Raw genomic sequence first — 19310 nt, 5'->3', positions numbered from 1 at the left:
CTAATGAATAGATTGAATGTTTTGAAAATGATAGCATTTTGATTTTATTCACTGTTTACCAAACGTCCCAACTTCACCGGAGTTGGGGTTTGTACATGTACTGTGTGGCGTCACCCGTGCCACCATTACCCCTACCTGATTTAAAAAAAGAAAGGTTGTGCCATTTCTCTGGAGCCAATGCAATACCTACAGAATACAAAACTCGTACTTCAGCACATGATAATAAAAGAGAAGATACCAAAGTTGTGTGGAATCATAATTTTAAAGCACTATTAAATAAGGCTCTCATGCACAAACATACGTACTGTCTGTCAGTGATCTGACATAAAATAATAAAACCTGTCTTCTTAGTTATTGCATATCAGCCAACATCTGCCGTAATAAATAAACAAACAATAAGATAAAAATGATAATAAACCCCCTTGTGGAACATAGGTACAATATTCATCAAGGTTTACAGTGCTTTTACATGCACTTTGTCCGCGTGAAGTACATTTCAATTTTCCACATGATGCCCATTTCAAAGAAGAACAGGTCAAAAATAAAACCCCGCCTCTTCCCACAAGCAGACCTGAATGTGCAGTGAGTACTCATTTCAGTTTCCATAGCAGTGTACTGTACGTATGTTTGGATTAAAACCGAGTGTGTTAGAGACCTTGATTTCCGATTAAGAAGAAAGAAAATAAAACCACATGGATGAAAATTGATGAACATTGATGAACAATTCATTTGGAGTTCAACTGGCCACAGAGATGCGATGCCAGCCTGTGTGTGTGTGTGTCTGTGGTGATGTATTGTGTTGAGTGGACAGCCTGTGTGTGTGTGTGTGTCGTGTTGTATTGTGTTGTGTTGTGTTGAGTGTGGGTTAGCTGGTGACGTAGTGCTTGGTGGACGCCTGTCCGTAGAGACTGTAGAAGTCCGGGTGGCGGTGCGACTGGGAGGCCTCGATCCAGTCACGCACGGGCATGGAGGGCGCGGGCGGCGGCGGATGCAGCGGGGCAGGGGGGTAGTCCTGAGGGTTCACGGCCCAGGGGAAGCCCCCGGAGCGCGGGTACGGAGGGTGCGAGCGGTGGCCCGAGACCGAGGGCATCCCCGAGCAGTAGCAGTTGTCCACGGTGCACACCAGGATCTTACGGCCTCCGTACTGGGGCAGCTGGGAACCGGCACCTCCTCCACCACCTCCACCACCTCCACCACCTCCGCTAGAGTACTGCGAGGAGGAGAAGACCGAGCCAGGGTGGTGGGGGCCACCCCTGCTCAACCCGCCCACATGCTGGGCTTGGCCACCACCACCGCAGGCCCCCCCGGGCCCGGACTGGGAAGAGGGGGCTTCCGCCGGAACAGGAGGCCCCAGGAAGGGTTGCTTGGCAGCAGAGGAAGAGGAGGAAGATGAGGAGGAGGACGAGGAGGAAGAGGGGTCGCGGCCGTGGCCGCCGCTGCTGCTCCCACTGCCTTCTGGGAAGGCGGAGGAGTGGCGTCTCTTCTCGGCCCCGGAGCTGCTCTGGCTGTACGCTGGCACTAGCTGCAGGAAACCAGGAGGAGAGGAGAAGGGGACTGTGGAGGGAGAGAGATGGAGAGAAAGAAAGAAGGAGAGAGAGAAAGAGAGAGATGGAGGGAAAGAGACAGAAGGAGAGGAAAAGGGGCAGAGGAGGAATGAGAGAGACAGAATGAGAGAGAGAGAAAGAGCAGAGATGGGAGGGTGTTGAAAGCAAGTGTGTGAGAGAGAGAGAGAGTAGAGAGAGAGAGAGAGAGAGAGAGAGAGAGAGAGGGTGTTGAAAGCAAGTGTGTGAGAGAGAGAGAGAGAGAGAGAGAGAGAGAGTAGAGAGGGGTTGAGGGATTATACAGAGAGAACAAAGTGAGAGACAAAAATAAAATAAAAGAGAGAAAGAGAAAAGAGAGAGAGAGAGAGAGAGAGAGAGAGAGAGAGAGAGAGAGAGAGAGAGAGAGAGAGAGAGGAAATAAAAGAGAAAGGAAATGGATTGATGAAGATTAAAAAGGGAAAAGAGGAGCAGAAAAAGCAATGAAACGCTTATGAAAACAGAATTTACATATTAAAGAGGCCAAAATATGAATACATCTGCATGTCTTTGCATGGTAGAGTTTGATGCTTAGCTTAGACTGCTCTGATCAAATGTTTGGTCTTGACACAAAAGGGTGACATTGACAATGTCACTGTGTGAATAAAACATACTCACACGCACACGCACACGCACACGCACACACAAATAAATAATTCAGATATTTGTTTTAAAGTTAACATAAAGAACTAAGTCTATTCACCCCACAAGGGGAACTGAATTCCTGCTCAACTGCACAGTACAAATGGCAGTGTCAATTCAACACTATTCTAGGAATACAAGGTCCCACTTGATTTCAGTATTAGAATCAACTCTTAGAATCAACCCCTTTGAACACTCTTTCGATAGTTGAGTTAACACTGCAAAGCCATATAAGCTAAGCGAAAGCATTTTTTAAATTCAACTCTCTTAGTGCTCTCTACTGTATTGCCTCTTTTCCACTGACAGTTTTCTGGTAGGCCTACAGCTCGACACACCGTGACTCGGACACCAGTTTTTGCTTTTCGAACATGTACAACAGCACAATCATAAAGCAAAAAGTGGCGGCCGAGTCGTGCTGTGTCAAGCTGTAGGCCTACCAGAAAACCAGCAGTCGTCAAGGTGAATTCGATTGGGACCATATTTTCTCAACTGAACATTTTGCACAAGAGAGCAGCAGCTCATTCTGCTTGATGGGCTCACTGTGGGAAACTCTGGAGGCCATGGGAGGCCAAGGGAGGCCAGGGCCAGGCCAGATGTCAAAGTCACACTGATCAATTGTTCCAGACACAGCTCACACACAGCTCACAGGGCTTCCCATGCTCGCTCTGCTCTCCCCCATCTAAACAGCTGTTGGCTCCCTCTCCTTCTCTCCTTGCCTCTCTATTTTCTTTTTCTCTCTCTCTCATTCTGTATTCTCTCCTGCCTTCTCCCCTTGCATCTCTCTATAATTCTCCCCTTCCCTCTTCTTTCTCTCCCCTGCCTTCTCTACTTCCCTCTTCTTTCTCTCTCATTCTCTATTTCTCTCCTGTCTCCCCTCTTCTCTCTCTCTCTATTTCTCCTTCCCTCTCTCCTTCTCTCTCTATCACTCTCCTGTCTTCTCTCCTCCCCCCTTCATTCATTCCTTCCCACTTCTTTCTCTCTCATTCTCTATCTATTTTCTTCTCCCCTTCCCCCACTCTCTCATTCTCTATTTCTCTCCTGCCTTCTCTCCTTCCAGCTCTCTTCTTATTCTCTATTCCTCTCTTCTTCTTCCGCCTCTGCAGTGAAAAAAATGCTCAAGCTAATTTTTGTTTTTTGTTGTTGGCGTACCTTCCAGCATTTTCCGTAGGCTCCTCTCCTTCTTGGAGAGCTCGGACAGGAAGAGCTTGGAGCTGAGGCTGCCCACCTTGTGGGGAGGCAGGGCAGTGCCCACGCATGACTGGCACCTGGACATGAGGAGACACACACATGGGCAAGAAGGTGACCAAAGATACACAGCTGTCTCCAATACACACACACTCACATACAGACACACACACACACACACGCACATGCACACACACACACAGACACAGACAGACAGACAGACAGACAGACAGACAGACAGACAGACAGACAGACAGACAGACAGACAGACAGACAGACAGACACAGACAGACACACACACACACACACACACACACACACACACACACACACACACACACGCACACACGCACACACGCACAAACACACACACACACACACGGCACACACACACACACAAACACACACACACACAAGTCAGACCATTGTCATTGTGACTAACACTTGATGGATTGATTTGATTTTATTACATTCGGACAGGGTGACCAAGGACACAGAGTTATCATGAAGAAATTAACAATACACTCACATGTACAAACATATAAGTAATTAAAAGACTTAAAAGGTTAAAACATTGTTACTAATAATGTTTAGGCTATTGTATTTAGATATTGTTGTATAACAATAAAATCCTTTTCTACATGTTGAAGCCAAGTATAAGCTTACCTGTCCATTAATATCTTCACTGATTTTGTGTTCTGAAAAAGATTGAACATAAGAGACATTAGCAAGAGGACATTAGCATTACACTAAGACAGAGGCTTTTATTGTACTACTTTCATTCAGCATCTGTGCTCTGGCCAATACATTAGGGTTCTCCTTCACCAAAACACATTTTAGGAGCCGTCCCACTCTTAAAAAAACTAACCAACAGGAGACACAAGACGCTTCAGACAGCAGGTGACAATGGGATAAATCAAAACCTGTCCTCAGACAATGCGTCACTGATCCTCTTCATCAATGACAATAGCAGTGATGCCAGTGGTGTACTGTGTTGTGCTGTGCTGGGGCTGGGGCTGGGGCTGTGGAGCTGTGCAGCTGCGGCTGGGGAGAGAGGGCTGGGGCTGGGGCTGGGACTGGGGCTGGGGCTGGAGCTGGGGCTGGGGCTGGGACTGGAGCTGGAGCTGGGGCTTTGACTGGAGCTGGGGCTGGGGCTGGGGCTGGAGCTGGAGCTGGGGCTGGAGCTGGGACTGGAGCTGGGGCTGGAGCTGGGGCTGGGGCTGGGGCTGGGACTGGGGGAGATAGCTGGGGCTGGAGGAGAGGGCTGGGGCTGGCTAGGCCGTCGTGCGTTTGATGTATTGCCTTGTTTAAACTGTAGGCTACGCGAGCATAATTACCTAGCAGGCACAGCTGTTGTGTGGAGGTAAGAGTATGAATAATCTCTTATCTCTCCTCTCTCTCTCTGTGAGCTCCAAACGCCAGGAGCTGGCTGTGCACCGGGAGAACAAAGGCAGCAGGCCCCGCCCACTCATTAGGGTTGTTTTCACCTGACGCGCAGCCCAGCACAGCACAGCTCAGCCCAGCACAGCACAGCTCAGCCCAGCATAGCACAGCACAGCACAGCTCAGCTCAGTTCTGAACAGCGCAGCGCGGCACAGCACAGGTCTGCACAGCACAGCACAGCACAGCCAGGACTCTAAATTAGCACCAGCCAACTGGCCAAAATGCTGGTGAAAATTCAGTTTGGTTGGTAGAAAAGACCAAATGGTTAGTCACGTTGTCCCATTAGGCAGTATGTGTTTGTGTTAGAGCCCTGAGCACAGCACAGCACAGCACAGCACAGCACATCTCAGCTCAGGGGGGCTCTACCTCCAGAAGCCCAGCCCTAACCCACCAGCCGCCCTCCTCAGGGACCTTTGCATGCACACTGTACCTCTCTCCTCTCTAGGTTCCTCTCCCAGCCCTCACCCACCACCCTCCTACACTAATTACCTCTCTCCTCTCTAGGTTCCTCTCCCAGTCCTCACCCTCCTACACTGTGTACCTCTCCTCTCTGTGTCTCTCTCTCCTCTCTAGGTTCCTTTCCCACCCACCGCCCTCCTACACTGTGTAAATCGTCCTCTCCCCTCTCTGTGCACCTCTCTCCCCTCTCTAGGTACCTTACCCAGCCCTCACCCACCGCCCTCCTACACTGTGCACCTCTCTCCTCTCCCCACTCTGTGTCCACTCCCCAGCCCTCACTCTTGCCGGACTCTTGCACTCCCCTACTCTCTCTTTCCTTCCCTAGTCTCTCTCTCTCTGTCTTTATCCATTTCCCCTCTCCATTCCTCATCCCTTTCCCCTCTCTCTCTCTCTCTCTCTCTCTCTCTCTCTCTCTCTCTCTCTCTCTCTCTCTCTCTCTCTCTCTCTCTCTCTTCCTCTCTCTCTCTCTCTCTCTCTCTCTCTCTCTCTCTCTCTCTGCCATACCTATCTCTCTAACCCCCCCAGTACTTTACAATCCCTTCACCACCTCTTTCTTTCTCTCTCTCTCTCTCTCTCTCTCTCTCTCTCTCTCTCTCTCTGAGGTGAGGTGAAACATTGCATCGTGAGTGACTGACCTAAAAGGAAAATGTCTGCCATTAGCCTATACTGGATTCCAATTGTTGTTGTTTTTCAACTACTTACCAACAGGCATCATTACCCAACTCTTAGCAGTGAATGTAGGCCACAGTCAGAGCACCAAAGAGGGTTAATATTATTAATTATTAACTGCAGCTCGTCTTGACAAATTATTTCCCCCTCATCAGTTCCTCAAATGAATTCCCCCATGCTGCATTGCAGCCAGGGTCTAATCCAGTGTTGCCAGATGGAAAATGCTGAATTATCGTACCAAATACTCAAAATTATTGTTTTGGGGTTTTTTGTGGGAGGAAATTATCGTACAAGACCCAAATTGTTGTTTCAAGGCATCTAAATTAACTGAATGACAACTCTATAATTATCGTACGGTACATCACGTTTTTTTGATCGTACAGAGGACAAAATGGTCAAAATTATGGTACAAATACGATAATTATCGTACATCTGGCAACACTGGTCTACACTAGCACCAGCATGCCCTGCGTAGGCGCTAGCAGCAGTTAGCGGTGGTTAGCAAGAGGAGGACGAACAAAGACACACTTGTGTTCTTTAAAGACGTCATTCGGAATGGGGAAGAGTAGGGACAGGGTGTTCCTAAATTAGTGTGTGTGTGTGTGTGTATGTGTATCTGTGTGTGTGTGTGTGTGTGTGTGTGTGTGTGTGTGTGTGTGTGTGTGTGTGTGTGTGTGTGTGTGTGTGTGTACGTGCGTGTGTGGTGGGTGGACTGGTTCGGGAAGGGGTTGAGAAGAAGGTCAAAATGGGAGTTGGCATGTGCGTGGAAGGGTTAAAAGGGTTAGTGGATGGCCAGAACACAGTCTCACATTGATGGGCGACTAACACAGCGCATTCAGACATGCCCAGAGAGACATAAACAGGATATGAACACATTTGTGTCGTCGTTCATTATCGCGCACACATTATAACCTGGTAAAGAAGTCACTAATTGACATGGGGGAGAAAAAAAAAATCCAGGCACATATCCAGGGTTGCCAGATGAGGCAGATGATTTCCAGCCCAAAAAAATGCTCAAAACCCGCCTGGAAGATGATTTCTATGGCCAAAAATTGCGTGGTTATTCCTTCTAAATGCCATTTTTACCCCCAGATGGTCATCCCAAGCAGCCCAATTGGGCGGGAAACCACCCTATCTGGCAGCACTGCACGTATCCCTTCTTCCCATGTGTACTTCACAGAGGATTTCACTAATTAGCCGATGTGCACGTCTGCTGCTTTCTGCATTTATTAACCTCAGCTCATTTAATGTGAGGATCAATGTGTGAAGGGATTTCAAGATCTTTATGTTCAGAAGCCAAAATCATCAGTTGAGGAGCTGTTTTCTTAAACATTATACGTACACACACACACACATACATTTTCATGAATATTGGGAAATGATGTGCAGTAAATCGTGCTTCATGGGTGTTATCAGTAAAATCACTGTGTTGTGTTGAATTTTTAAGTAAAAATGTTAATCCAGGTCCATTCCATGTAGATGGCTTTCACAACATTTACGAATGAATAAACATCAGCTCATAAAATGTGTGGTTCAAAGGTTTTAAGGGATTTTGATTTTGACATTGACAAAGCTGACGCTTTTTTATCAAAAGCAACTTACAAATACTGTATTACAGGGTATTGGTTAGAGGCCCTGTAGCAATGTGGGGTTACTGTATGTGCCTTGCTCAAGGGCACTTCAGTCATGGATAGAGGTGTAGGAAGAGGTAAGGGCAGGATAAATCTTTGAAGGAGTAGGTTAAAGCCTGCACACCCAAAAAAACAGCTGACCCGGGAGCAAGACAACAAAATAACAATATAAGAGTGAAAAAGTCTGCTTCATCCAGGATTTTTTTGCTCCCACTTTTTTTCTTTTAAATTACGTAACGTTTTGGGTAAAAAACATCTGAAGAAGGGGTTTTCTTATCTGAAACATTACGTAAAGAAATAAAACAAGTCCGACAGGCGGACAAAGATGCGTCCTAAAACACAAATATGAATAGAGTAATGCGGAAAAAGGCGGCGAAGATCGTGTTTTGGACAATTTAAAGAATGCATTTCAGATGGATGGACGGACGGACAGACGGACGGACGGATGGACGGACGGACGGACATACCCTCTTATAGAGATGCTAGGACGCATCTAAAAAGTGGGGGCAAAAAAAATCCTGGTTGAAGCAGACTTTTCCACTCTTATCAGGATAACTCTTTCTCACCTTCATGAAGTTGAGTTCCTCGGCCTTGTCGAAGAGGGCCTGGGCGCCCTGCAGCAGCTTGCTGGCGTCCTGCTGGCGGTGGCGTAGCGCGAGGCACTGGGCCGTGTTGTCCTGGGCGTAGCGGGTGTGGGCCTTGTCCAGGGCGGCCAGCGTCTTGGCCATGTCATCCTCCAGGAGCTGCTGCATCTTCTGGTACTGAAGCTGCACCTCCTCTTTCAGAGCCGAGACCTTACTCTGGGAAGGGGAGAGAGAAAAGGAACAGGATCAATAAATATTCCAAGGGCGCCGGAGCAAGCTTTAAAATGGTGGTGGTTTTTCCCCTTCATGTTTTGTTTTGCAACAATGTTATTGCTGCTGCATTCCAGTCATTTGTCTGCAGTAAAGGTTGAGAAAGCATCATTTAGGGAGCCCGAAAGTGGGGATGCAAATGCACCACTGCATCCCCCCTTCCGGCACCTATGCCTTACTCTGAGCATGGGGGAGAGGGGAGAGGAAAGAGGAAAGGAACACATCCAACAAATACACGCCATTACTCTGGACAGAAGAGGAGAGACAAGGAACAAGCAGAGTTGTATAAAGCAGGAGTTGAAGTTTAAAGGCACACTGTGCAGGAAATGGTCAAAAAAGGTACTGCAACTATGCTGCTTATTGAAAATGGGCTGCCTATTGCCAAATTTGATCTTTACATGAAAGTTTATTAAGTAGTAAACAAATATTTTCTAGTATGGTCCAAGTACAGTCATTTTTGCAGCTGAAAATGGCTATTTTTGGAAATTCAAAATGGCGGACCATGGAGAAGATCCCCCTTTTCATGTATGAAAAGTGCAAATTTTCCAGTCATAATGAATACTTAGAATTTGATGCCGGTGGTAAGCATTCATGAAAAAGGTAACATTAGTGAATGGGCAGCATGAATTCTGGAAATAAACAACTAAAAATCTCACAGTGTCCCTTTAAAAATGGAATTACAACAGTAGTATGATATCAGAAGTTTAAACCATGTAATATCATACCACTAGCACTCTACTTCGACGTTAAACAACTCTGGGAACAAGGTCAACAAACATACAGTATGTAGGCCTACATCCTTACTTTGGACACAGGAGAGAGAAACATTTGATCAATGGGTTAATTGCGAAAACAACCAACCAGCCAACTTGTCAATCAATTTCCTGTGAAGAAAGTTCACAGAACACACTGTTGGTATCTTGTCCCTACTAATTGACACATTGTCATACCAGTCCCTGCATTGTTTAAATAAAAAGAAAAGAACAAGAAAGAAGAAAAAACATTTCCTAACTACTTGATTACTTTAGAGACGCACCAACAAGATGGAAGAGTGCGGTGTGTGAAAGATAACCTTGCTACTAATTGACACTAAAATGCATTTGTACATGAGTAAACTGCAAAAAGACTGTAATAAACTAAAACAGCATTTCACAGGCGCGGTAACCAGGTCAAACAAAATCTGTTTTCAGAGATTTAACAGATTAGGGATTATTCAATTAATTGGGATTCAGTGATTGTACTGACCACTGCTTTCGAGGCTCACAGAAGTCTGTCCTGTCTCTTTAAGGTTGCTAGGCAACAAACTCTTCTACATCTCAAGCTATGGGCCTTTGGCCATTCACAGTGATTCCTTACCTACCGTTATATATTTTCTTGACTTAAATATATTTTTTATAAATATAGATGTTAGTCTTGTTTTTATTGGGTGTCTAATTTAGTCTTGCCATGTATCATATTTATGAGCTGCATTCTCCATATAGCAGTTACTGCTTTTTTCTTTTAATTTCTTAATTTTCACACATCATGCAAAACAAGTGTTTATGATGTTCTGTGTAGGCTATGGGAAGGATGGAAATAATACCCAGGATGTATTTGATATGACATCATAGCACACCACAAAAGCTTCCTTGTCGTGATTTAATGAAAAACTGCCACAACATTTCGACCTGCAAGGTCCTCGTCAGGTGTCAGACACCACCTTGCAGGTCGAAACGTTGTGCCAGTTTTTCATTAAATCACAACAAGGGAGCTTTTGTGGTGTGCGGAAATGTTTTCCTTTTTCTTGTGGGCTCTTTGACATCCTGCACCCACTGCAATTGCTTTTTTTTGGGATGTGCGCGCACCTCACACTTGTTTTTGTCATAGTAAATGGCAACAGCCTCTAGTCAACTGCTGTTTGGCCTCATGTAGCTGCATGCTAGAACTAGGCCCACAGAGTGTATGTCGTATTACACTTTACAGAAGCACCATGTCATCACAAGACCTCAAGAAGTAAACAATACATTGTGGGTGTCCTCTGATCCTGCCATGTTGGGTTCAAACCCTTTTTAGTAGCCGATATACAGTAGAAGACTGTGTATCTTTATGTTTACAGCTGAAGGATGCCTTGTATTCAAGTCAAGTCAAGTCAAGTCAAGTCAAGTCAAGTCGGTTTTATTGTTTCTTTACATGCGCTGGTCATACAAAGAATTGAAATAACGTTTATTACTTTCCCATGCAGACAGACATAGACTGTATTAGCCTGACTATCATGACTTGGTCTGACCAAGAGCATAACAACTAACATTCTCAAATGGCATAGTTGGCCCATCTCCCTTGGTTTGCTACTGGTCGAGGGCAGAAAAGGCTGAGCCAAAGTTTAAAACAAACATTTTCTTAGTCCCAATAGAACGTCTCTGCTTAAACCACATCACTGCTTTTAAAGCCCTCGGTATGCTTGTTGTAGGCTATGCGTGCTGTACATAAAAGTACTGTTTGTACGTGCTGTACATAAAAGTACTGTTTGTGCGTGCTGTACATAAAAGTACTGTTTGTGCGTGCTGTACATAAAAGTACTGTTTGTGCGTGCTGTACATAAAAGTACTGTTTGTGCGTGCTGTACACAAAAGTACTGTTTGTGATATCTTACCTCCACCAGACACTTGTCGGTCTCCAGCTTATAGAGCTGGTCGTCAATGTCCTGAGAACGGTCATCCAAACACTCCTGCTGTTTCATCAACATTTGCTGCAGGAGATGACAGGAGAGAGAGAGAGAGAGAGAGAGAGAGAGAGAGAGAGAGAGAGAGAGAGAGAGAGAGAGAGAGAGAGGGAGAGAGAGGGAGAGAGAGAGAGAGAGAGAAAAGGGTATAGTATAAAAAAAAACATAAACATGTGCGATACGATATGACACGATATGATACAATAAGACTGTCATTTTCACTGAAATTCATTATGCATCCCTGAGCAAGACTCATTTACGTAAGACAGGGCGTACACATAATCACAAGGCTATAGCAAGCATGTACCATCCACCATATGTACTGTAGTGCCATATACCAACTCCTACACATACACAGACACAAACGGTTATTATTGCTTTGGCAATCACAAGCTGTTTTATTGAGCTACACATAGAGGAGGTGTTGTTTTCGTCCATTTTGTCCACAATAGGTATTGTTTTTGTCCATTGTGTCCTGTGCTGTATGTCCTGTGTTTGGCGGCTGAGCTAAAAGCTCTCTGGCTTCAGGCTTGGTCCATAACTCATGATGTCCTGTATTGCTCTTATGGCACACACACACACACACACACACACGCACACGCACACACACACACACACGCACGCACGCACGCACGCACGCACGCACGCACGCACGCACGCACGCACGCACGCACGCACGCACGCACGCACGCACGCACGCACGCACGCTGCTGTGAGGCCAGCCAAAGCCTGGTGACTCTGACTACGCCAGGCTTTTCCCTCTTCCGCCTCTCAGACAGAACAAAGAGCAAAACTCCCTCAGCAAAACCTCTCAGCAGGTCTGACAGAAGCTTGTCAAAAGAACTATGAACGAACACACAAATCCAAATGAAACTAATGACTTTTACGTATTGAAACAAATGTTTCATGTGAGACTGAGGCAATGGGTCAGTTGTCCTGGGCCCCGGGAGTGAGGGGGGCCAGAATTGGGTATTCATTACATTACATGTATTGGGTGGGGGGCCCTTTTGGATTACTTTGTCCTGGGTCCTGACAAATCTGTCACCGACCCTGTGTGGGGGTAAACTACCATGGTTACTAAGCTCCACTTTTTTAATGCGTTTGTGCATTTTTACAGCAGTGGCAATGAGAGGGGAGTGTGGAGATGGATGACAGGGACAGCAAGGGGGGGGGGGCAGCTGAGACAGAGAAAGAGAAAATATGCAGAGAGCAAGGAAGAGTGCTTGGCAGTGTGTGTGCGTCCCTGCATGCGTGTGTGTATGCATACATCCGACCCGCCAGGTTGGTGGGGGGAGTAATCAACCAGTGCTCTCCCCCATCCTCCTCCATGACTGAGGTACCCTGAGCATGGTACCGTCCCACCGCACTGCTCCCCATGGGGCGCCACTGAGGGCTGCCCCCTTGCACGGGTGAGGCATAAATGCAATTTCGTTGTGTGCAGTGTGCAGTGTTCACTTGTGTGCTGTGGAGTGCTGTGTCACAATGACAATGGGAGTTGGAGTTTCCCAATGGGCTTTCACTTTTTTCACTTTCACATCCCTGCCTACTTTCGTGTGTGTGTGTGAGAGTGTGAATATGTGTCCAGGCGTGCATGAATGTGTGCATGCATATGTGCATGCCTGCGGTCTGCCTCCTGGCTGTGTATGTGTGTGCGTGAGTGCGTGAGCGAGTGTGTATCACATGCGTGATGGGCTGTGTATACACACATGTGTGTGTGTGTGTGTATGCATGAGGGTGTGTTATCACGTGCGAGCGCTGCGTGCTTGCGCGTGTGTGTGTAGAAGTGTGTGTGTGAGCGAGTGTGTATGTTATCATGTGCGTGATGGGCTGTGTGGGGTGGCAGGGGTCAGTCAGCTCCTCACTCTGAGCAGAGCAGGGCTCTCTCTCAGCCAAAACTGGTCGAACGGCATTTTCACCTCTACATGAACACATGTCTAGCACAAACCCTGATAATTACTATTCTATATGTAGGAGGGAGACACTGAAAGCATGCGCAGCACAGCACACATACACGCGCACGCGCGCGCGCACTCACACACACACACACACACACACACACACACACACACACACACACACACACACAAATACATTCTGTACACACACAGGGCTATACACATGTAAGACATGGGGAGCACAAGAAAGGGCGAGAGAGAGAGGCAGAGAGAGAGAGAGAGAGAGAGAGAGAGAGAAAGAGAAAGAGAAAGAGACAGGTCTTCTGACAAGGCATCCATCTATGTGATCACTGATGGGAGAGGAGAGCAGGATGCGGGCTTGTTCTTTCAGGAGGGATGTGGGCTTTAGTGGTGTGACGTTCGCGAACGAGCCGAGTCTTTTGAACGGCTCCCAGAAGTGAACGATGGGAACCGGATCTCAGCTGGGGGAGCCACTCCACCGTTATTTTGTTAATTTTTCATTCATTTTAAGCATGTGACCTCGACGCAAGTTCTTAAATTTGGACAAAAAAAAACATTGTCTGCATCAAAGAGTGGCAGAAATGGTCTTAGGAAGCAGGAGGATAATCAGATGTTGTAAAACAAAGGAGATACGCACTCCGCGCTTCTAAATTAACAATCCGGTGCAACCAGAGCAGGACCAAAACATAGGCAAAAAGGGAAATAAATCTGGTGCCACACGGATGTCTATTTTCTGTAATTTATTTTTTAGTGCAGTGAGACTAACGTTTCGACATGCGTCTTCATCAGAGTCCTCCTTTGGACAAAATTACTGCACGGTGGTCAAAATATTACATACTTAAAGGGACACTGTGCAGGAAATGGTCAAAAAAGGTACTGCAACTATGCTGCTCATTGAAGCTGGGCTGCCTATTGCCAAATTTGATCTGTATATGAAAGTTTACTAAGTAATAAACAAATATTTTCTAGTATGGTTCAAGTACAGTCATTTTGCAGCTAAAAATGGCTATTTTTGGAAATTCAAAATGGCGGACCATGGAGAAGATCCCCCTTTCTATGTATGAATCAATTTTTCCAGTCATAATGAATACTTAGAATTTGATGGTGGTGGTAAGTATTCATGAAAACAGTAATATTAGTGAATGGGTAGCATGAATTCTGGAAATAAACAACTAAAAATCTCACACAGTGTCCCTTTAACAATGAATAAATAATTTTAAAAAGAGCCAAAAGAGCCAGTTTTTTGAACGGATGATGCGGATCCCGTCAAAGAGCCATAAATCCCATCGCTTGTTGGCTTGTTCTTGACTTTCAGGAGGGATGTTGACTTGCTCTTTCAAGAGGGATGCTTTCAGGGGTGCTGACCGGGGGTGGGGGCAACAAATGGGACAGTTGTCCCGGGCCCAGGGACAGCGAGGGCCCAAAATTGGTTCCTTATTGCATTGTATCTATTGGGCTGGGGGGCCCTTTCAGATGACTTTGTCCTGGGGCCCGGCCAAAGCTGTCAGCGGCCCTGGATGCTTTGGCCGATCGATGGAGCTGCTGAGAGCCGAGTGAGCTTGATGAACATGCCCATTAGAGCATTGCTCTCCTCTCAACACTATACTGGGGGTGGGTATTGGCTCTGCTCTCCTCTCAACACTATACTGGGGGTGGGTATTGGCTCTGCTCTCCTCTCAACACTACACTGGGGGTGGGTATTGGCTCTGCTCTCCTCTCAGGACTACACTGGGGGTGGGTATTGGCTCTGCTCTCCTCTCAGGACTACACTGGGGGTGGGTATTGGCTCTGCTCTCCTCTCAGGACTACACTGGGGTGGGTATTGGCTCTGCTCTCCTCTCAGGACTGGGGGTGGGTATTGGCTCTGCTCTCATCTCAACACTACACTGGGGGTGGGTATTGGCTCTGCTCTCCTCTCAACAGTATACTGGGGGTGGGTGTTGGCTCTGCTCTCCTCTCAGGACTACACTGGGGGTGGGTATTGGCTCTGCTCTCCTCTCAGGACTACACTGGGGTGGGTATTGGCTCTGCTCTCCTCTCAACACTACACTGGGGGTGGGTATTGGCTCTGCTCTCTACACTGGGGGTGGGTATTGGCAAAGGGTTTGGACTGGGGGAGCAATAGCACTTTTGGCCTTAAAGGGCCCCCCCTCATAGTTAGTGCCGCAGAACTGACTCACCATCGGTGGGCTCCGCACCCTCGTGGGTCCCGCACCCTCACAATTCTGAAAATAGGGGCCCAAGAGGGTGCAGGGCCCACCGGGAAATGCCCGCTATGCCAGATGGCCAGGCCAGCCCAGCCCTGGGTATTGGCAAAGGGTTCACGAGTCAATGCCTCTCACCACACACATGCCACGATGCGATTCTATGACAAAGCATTGCGATTCATGTGCATCTATGAAATGTGCTATACAAATAAATGTACCTTGCCTTGCCGTCTGAAAATGTGCGGTCCCATTTAATTTCAGTGTTAAATTTGAATCTTTGAGTGCTGAATGAACACATACGTAAGCAGGTGAATGGAGGGGGCCGCTCTATTTTCACATTTTCTCAAGGGATACAAACAAAACCCCCAACACAGAGAGTCTCTAACATCTGCCCTAAACCCTGAATCTTTTTGTAAAATAGCAACACCCATAGAGGGGGGCCTTTCTTGTTGTCTAGCCCAGGGGCCCATGGAGTCGTAATCAGTCCCTGAGGGAGAAAGAATTGCTGTGTGTCTGTATGATGATTTGTATGTTCCATGCATCCGCTGCTTTGGCAATGCAAACGTGCAATTACAGTCTGTTCTTCACTCTCGTCAGCTGAGCACGTGATATGGGCGCACAGGCCTGCCTGCCCTCTCTAACGTGTCTGGAGGTTAGGGTGTGCACATTCACAAAAACAGTGATCCAGGTGCCAAAAGCTGGTCAAAAGTAGTAGACAGTGTGATAGAAAGGTCTGCACACTGGGCATGAGCTCCAAAGTATATAAATTTTATTTCATCATGCAAACGGGGGCGGTGGTGGCTCCAGTTGGTAGAGGAGCTTGTTCGGCAACCAGAAAGTTGCAGGTTCAAAACCCCATTCTGTCTGACTCCCATCAATGTGTCATTGAGCAAGACACTTAACCCCAAAATTGCTCCTGTTGGCAGGGTGTTACCCTGCGTGGAAGCCACGGCCACCGGTGTGTGGGTATGCGAGTGTGAATGGGTGAATGTGAGGCATAAAAGTAAAGTGCTTTGAGTGCTCGAAGGAGTGGAAAAGTGCTATATAGTAAATGCAGCTCATTTACCATGGTCCAGTTGACGTTTTTTAATGAGATAAAGTTTATATTCTTTGGAGCTCATGCCTAGTGTGTGTCCTGAATATCACAATGTTCTCTCTACAGTACCGCCCACTCCCACTCCACTCACCACCTCCTCACAGCCTAATCGCACGAATACACCAGCCACAACCTGGGCGAGGTGAGCGACGGAAATAAATGACTTTGTATTGAGTCGCGTGACAAAAAGCGAGGCGGGCGAGTAAAGGCGATTTGGGCGTCTAGAGCGACAGTTTATAGTTGAACTCCTGGGAATATTATGCAAATTAGCTATGACGTGGTTTGGCGACAGCCGCCACAGCCAATGGAAATGCTAGAATGCTTGCATTCTGCTTTTAGTGGAAAATACTCTAGTCGCTTCAATCGCTCGTATCGCTCTTGCTGCACATAAGCAATTCTCTGTCGCTTGAATCTCGTTGCGGCCGGTCTATTCAGCCGGTTACACTTCATCTCCTGGACACAAACACACACAGGAAATTGCGTAGTGTTAATTCAACACTTGGAGAGTTGGACTAACCACAAAGACTGTTAATTTTGACTCTTGAGTGTTGATGACATTGCAAAATGTATTGTGCAGAATCTATGGCATATTGTGTTCATGTGTGCTGTCTGCATTAAGGCCTATGGATAACTAAATACTGAATGGATAAAGGGACGGAGAATATGTAGCCTACGTATGATTTGTGGGCGTTCAGTGCAGGGGCGTCAGCTGACCTAATGCTATACTGGGGCACAGAGATATACCGAGAGATAATGCCAACGCTCAAGCAATTTTTTTTGCAGTTACTTATTTTAAAAAGCTTGTAAATCAGTTATTTTATTGCAAGTAGTGAATGTGCTCCGTATGCTAAACCTGAGCTAAATTCCAAGATGGCAAGGTTGTTTTTTATGAAACTCGTACCGGGGCACAGCAAATCAATACCCAGGCACGTGCCCCTGTAAAATAGGTCCGGTAACAGCCCTGGTTCAGTGTGTCTTTGATATTACAAACGTCTAATTATTTGTCATGGCAAAGAAGCATTTTGGAACTGAAAATGACACAGATGCATTCCAACCCCTCAGACAAATATGTTTTAAGAAGACGCACTGCACAAAAGCACGGACAACAAGCCAACAATCCAGCTCCAAAGGTCAACGGTCAAGCATGTGCTCACTCACGAGCATTAGGTTGCATAAGTGAATCAGTGCTTCCTGCTGCAGAATACACACCACAGCACAAACAGGAAGTGAACACACAGTGCTGTCCTGTCATCCAGGGCAGAGAGAGAGAGAGAGAGAGAGAGAGAGAGAGAGAGAGAGAGAGAGAGAGAGAGAGAGAGAGAGAGAGAGAGAGAGAGAGAACGCTGACCCCTATGGCGTATCATCTATCTATCTATCTATCTATCTATCTATCTATCTATCTATCTATCTATCTATCTATCTATCTATCTATCTATCTATCTATCTATCATCTATCTATCTATCTATCTATCTATCTATCTATCTATCTATCTATCTATCTATCTATCTATCTATCTATCTATCTATCTATCTATCTATCATCTATCTATCTATCTATCTATCTATCTATCTATCTAACTAACTATCTATCTATCTATCTATGGATCTATCTATCCGTTGCACCTTATCCCCTCATAGTCACATGACCAGCCAATCACACCACTGCATCTCTCAGTGTATCTCATGAATTATTTCTAAGTGTGGTATTTAAAATGCATCATGTGCCTAACAGTAATGACTGAATCTAATGGTGCCCGCATGACAGCTCAATTAATGCTGAAGATTTAGAACAACAGGAAGAGAGAATAAAGAGGAGATGTGAGGGAAGGTAAGCCACTTTTGGGTTGCTTTGAAGGCTTTAGGTAGACTAAAAGGCAATGAAGAGAACTTGCGACTGTGTGTTTACAGTAATTTTACAGTATGTTTACAGTAATGTTTACAGTACAAGAGGTTTACAGTATGTCTACAGTGCAGTACTGTAATTAATTTTTTACAGTATGTTTCCAGTAATCCTAGAGAGGCACAGAAACAGGCATACGTCTTTAATATTGTGTTGCACTGTGACAATTACAGTGGCTACAGAAGGGCAAGTCATGCAGTGCTGCACTGGATAGATTCAAAATATTTTATTAAATTTAACCGATGCCATGGCAACACAGGCCAAAACATAGATCACGACACACGCGTTAGCCTACTAGTGTCGACATTTTACTCCTGCTTTTAAAGGTCACGAATATCTTACAGTCAGGCTCCTCTGCATTTTGTGTTTAGCTGTCGGACTTTTTTATTTCATTTAATTCGTCGTCAGTGCTTCAGATGTGAAGCTTTGACCTGAGAGAGGTGGCGTCTGCTTGTGATGTGAAACCCACTGACAGATGGAAAAGTCCCACAAGTCATTTCAACTCCCAACTCGGAGCTTTTCATCTCTCTCTCTCTCTCTCTCTCTCTCTCTCTCTCTCTCTCTCTCTCTCTCTCTCTCTCTCTTAAATAAGACTCAGCTGACTTAGGAGTCTAGTGACAATACTGCACCCAAACATCCATAACAAGCTCAAAAACCAGCTGCCAAACAACAAACAGAGTTTTGCCAAATCAGTACTTACAGTGATACAGTCTATTTCACTAGATCCAGCAGCATTCAATCAGTTGATGAGATGACAATGAACAAAACAATATATTTGAAAGCCACAGTGCCTTGGCAAACATGTATATAAAGGGCAGAAATCCAGGCTGTTGCCGTGTCTCAGATGGTGCACTTGTGCACTTTCTTTGGGCACTATGTTTCAGTGCGCAATTAATAGTCACCATACACACTAATACAGGAACACTGAACTGCACCTTTTGAGATCCAGGCTGTGTTTTGTACCCTGCCAATGCACAAGGCTATCAGCTCATACATGCTACACCAAAACAACACACTAGGCCATTGTGTGAAT

General features: G+C 46.1%; 1 protein-coding gene across 1 annotated transcript in view; it reads right to left on the bottom strand.

Moving 5' to 3' along the window:
- Positions 1-344: 344 nt before the first annotated feature.
- trim8b (tripartite motif containing 8b) overlaps positions 345-19310 on the bottom strand; it is a 28414-nt gene continuing 9448 nt past the window's right edge. The window contains exons 3-7 of the mRNA XM_063221982.1: positions 11090-11185; positions 8173-8406; positions 4071-4102; positions 3369-3484; positions 345-1554 (exon numbers count right to left, since the gene is read on the bottom strand). Coding sequence (XP_063078052.1) covers positions 866-1554; positions 3369-3484; positions 4071-4102; positions 8173-8406; positions 11090-11185 — 1167 coding nt within the window. The 3' untranslated portion in view covers positions 345-865. The remainder of the gene's footprint in view (positions 1555-3368; positions 3485-4070; positions 4103-8172; positions 8407-11089; positions 11186-19310) is intronic.

Source organism: Engraulis encrasicolus, chromosome 17 (assembly GCF_034702125.1).
Source record: "Engraulis encrasicolus isolate BLACKSEA-1 chromosome 17, IST_EnEncr_1.0, whole genome shotgun sequence".
Classification (NCBI taxonomy): domain Eukaryota; kingdom Metazoa; phylum Chordata; class Actinopteri; order Clupeiformes; family Engraulidae; genus Engraulis; species Engraulis encrasicolus.
Note: the sequence above shows the minus strand (reverse complement) of the source record. Positions and strands in the feature narration are given on the sequence as shown.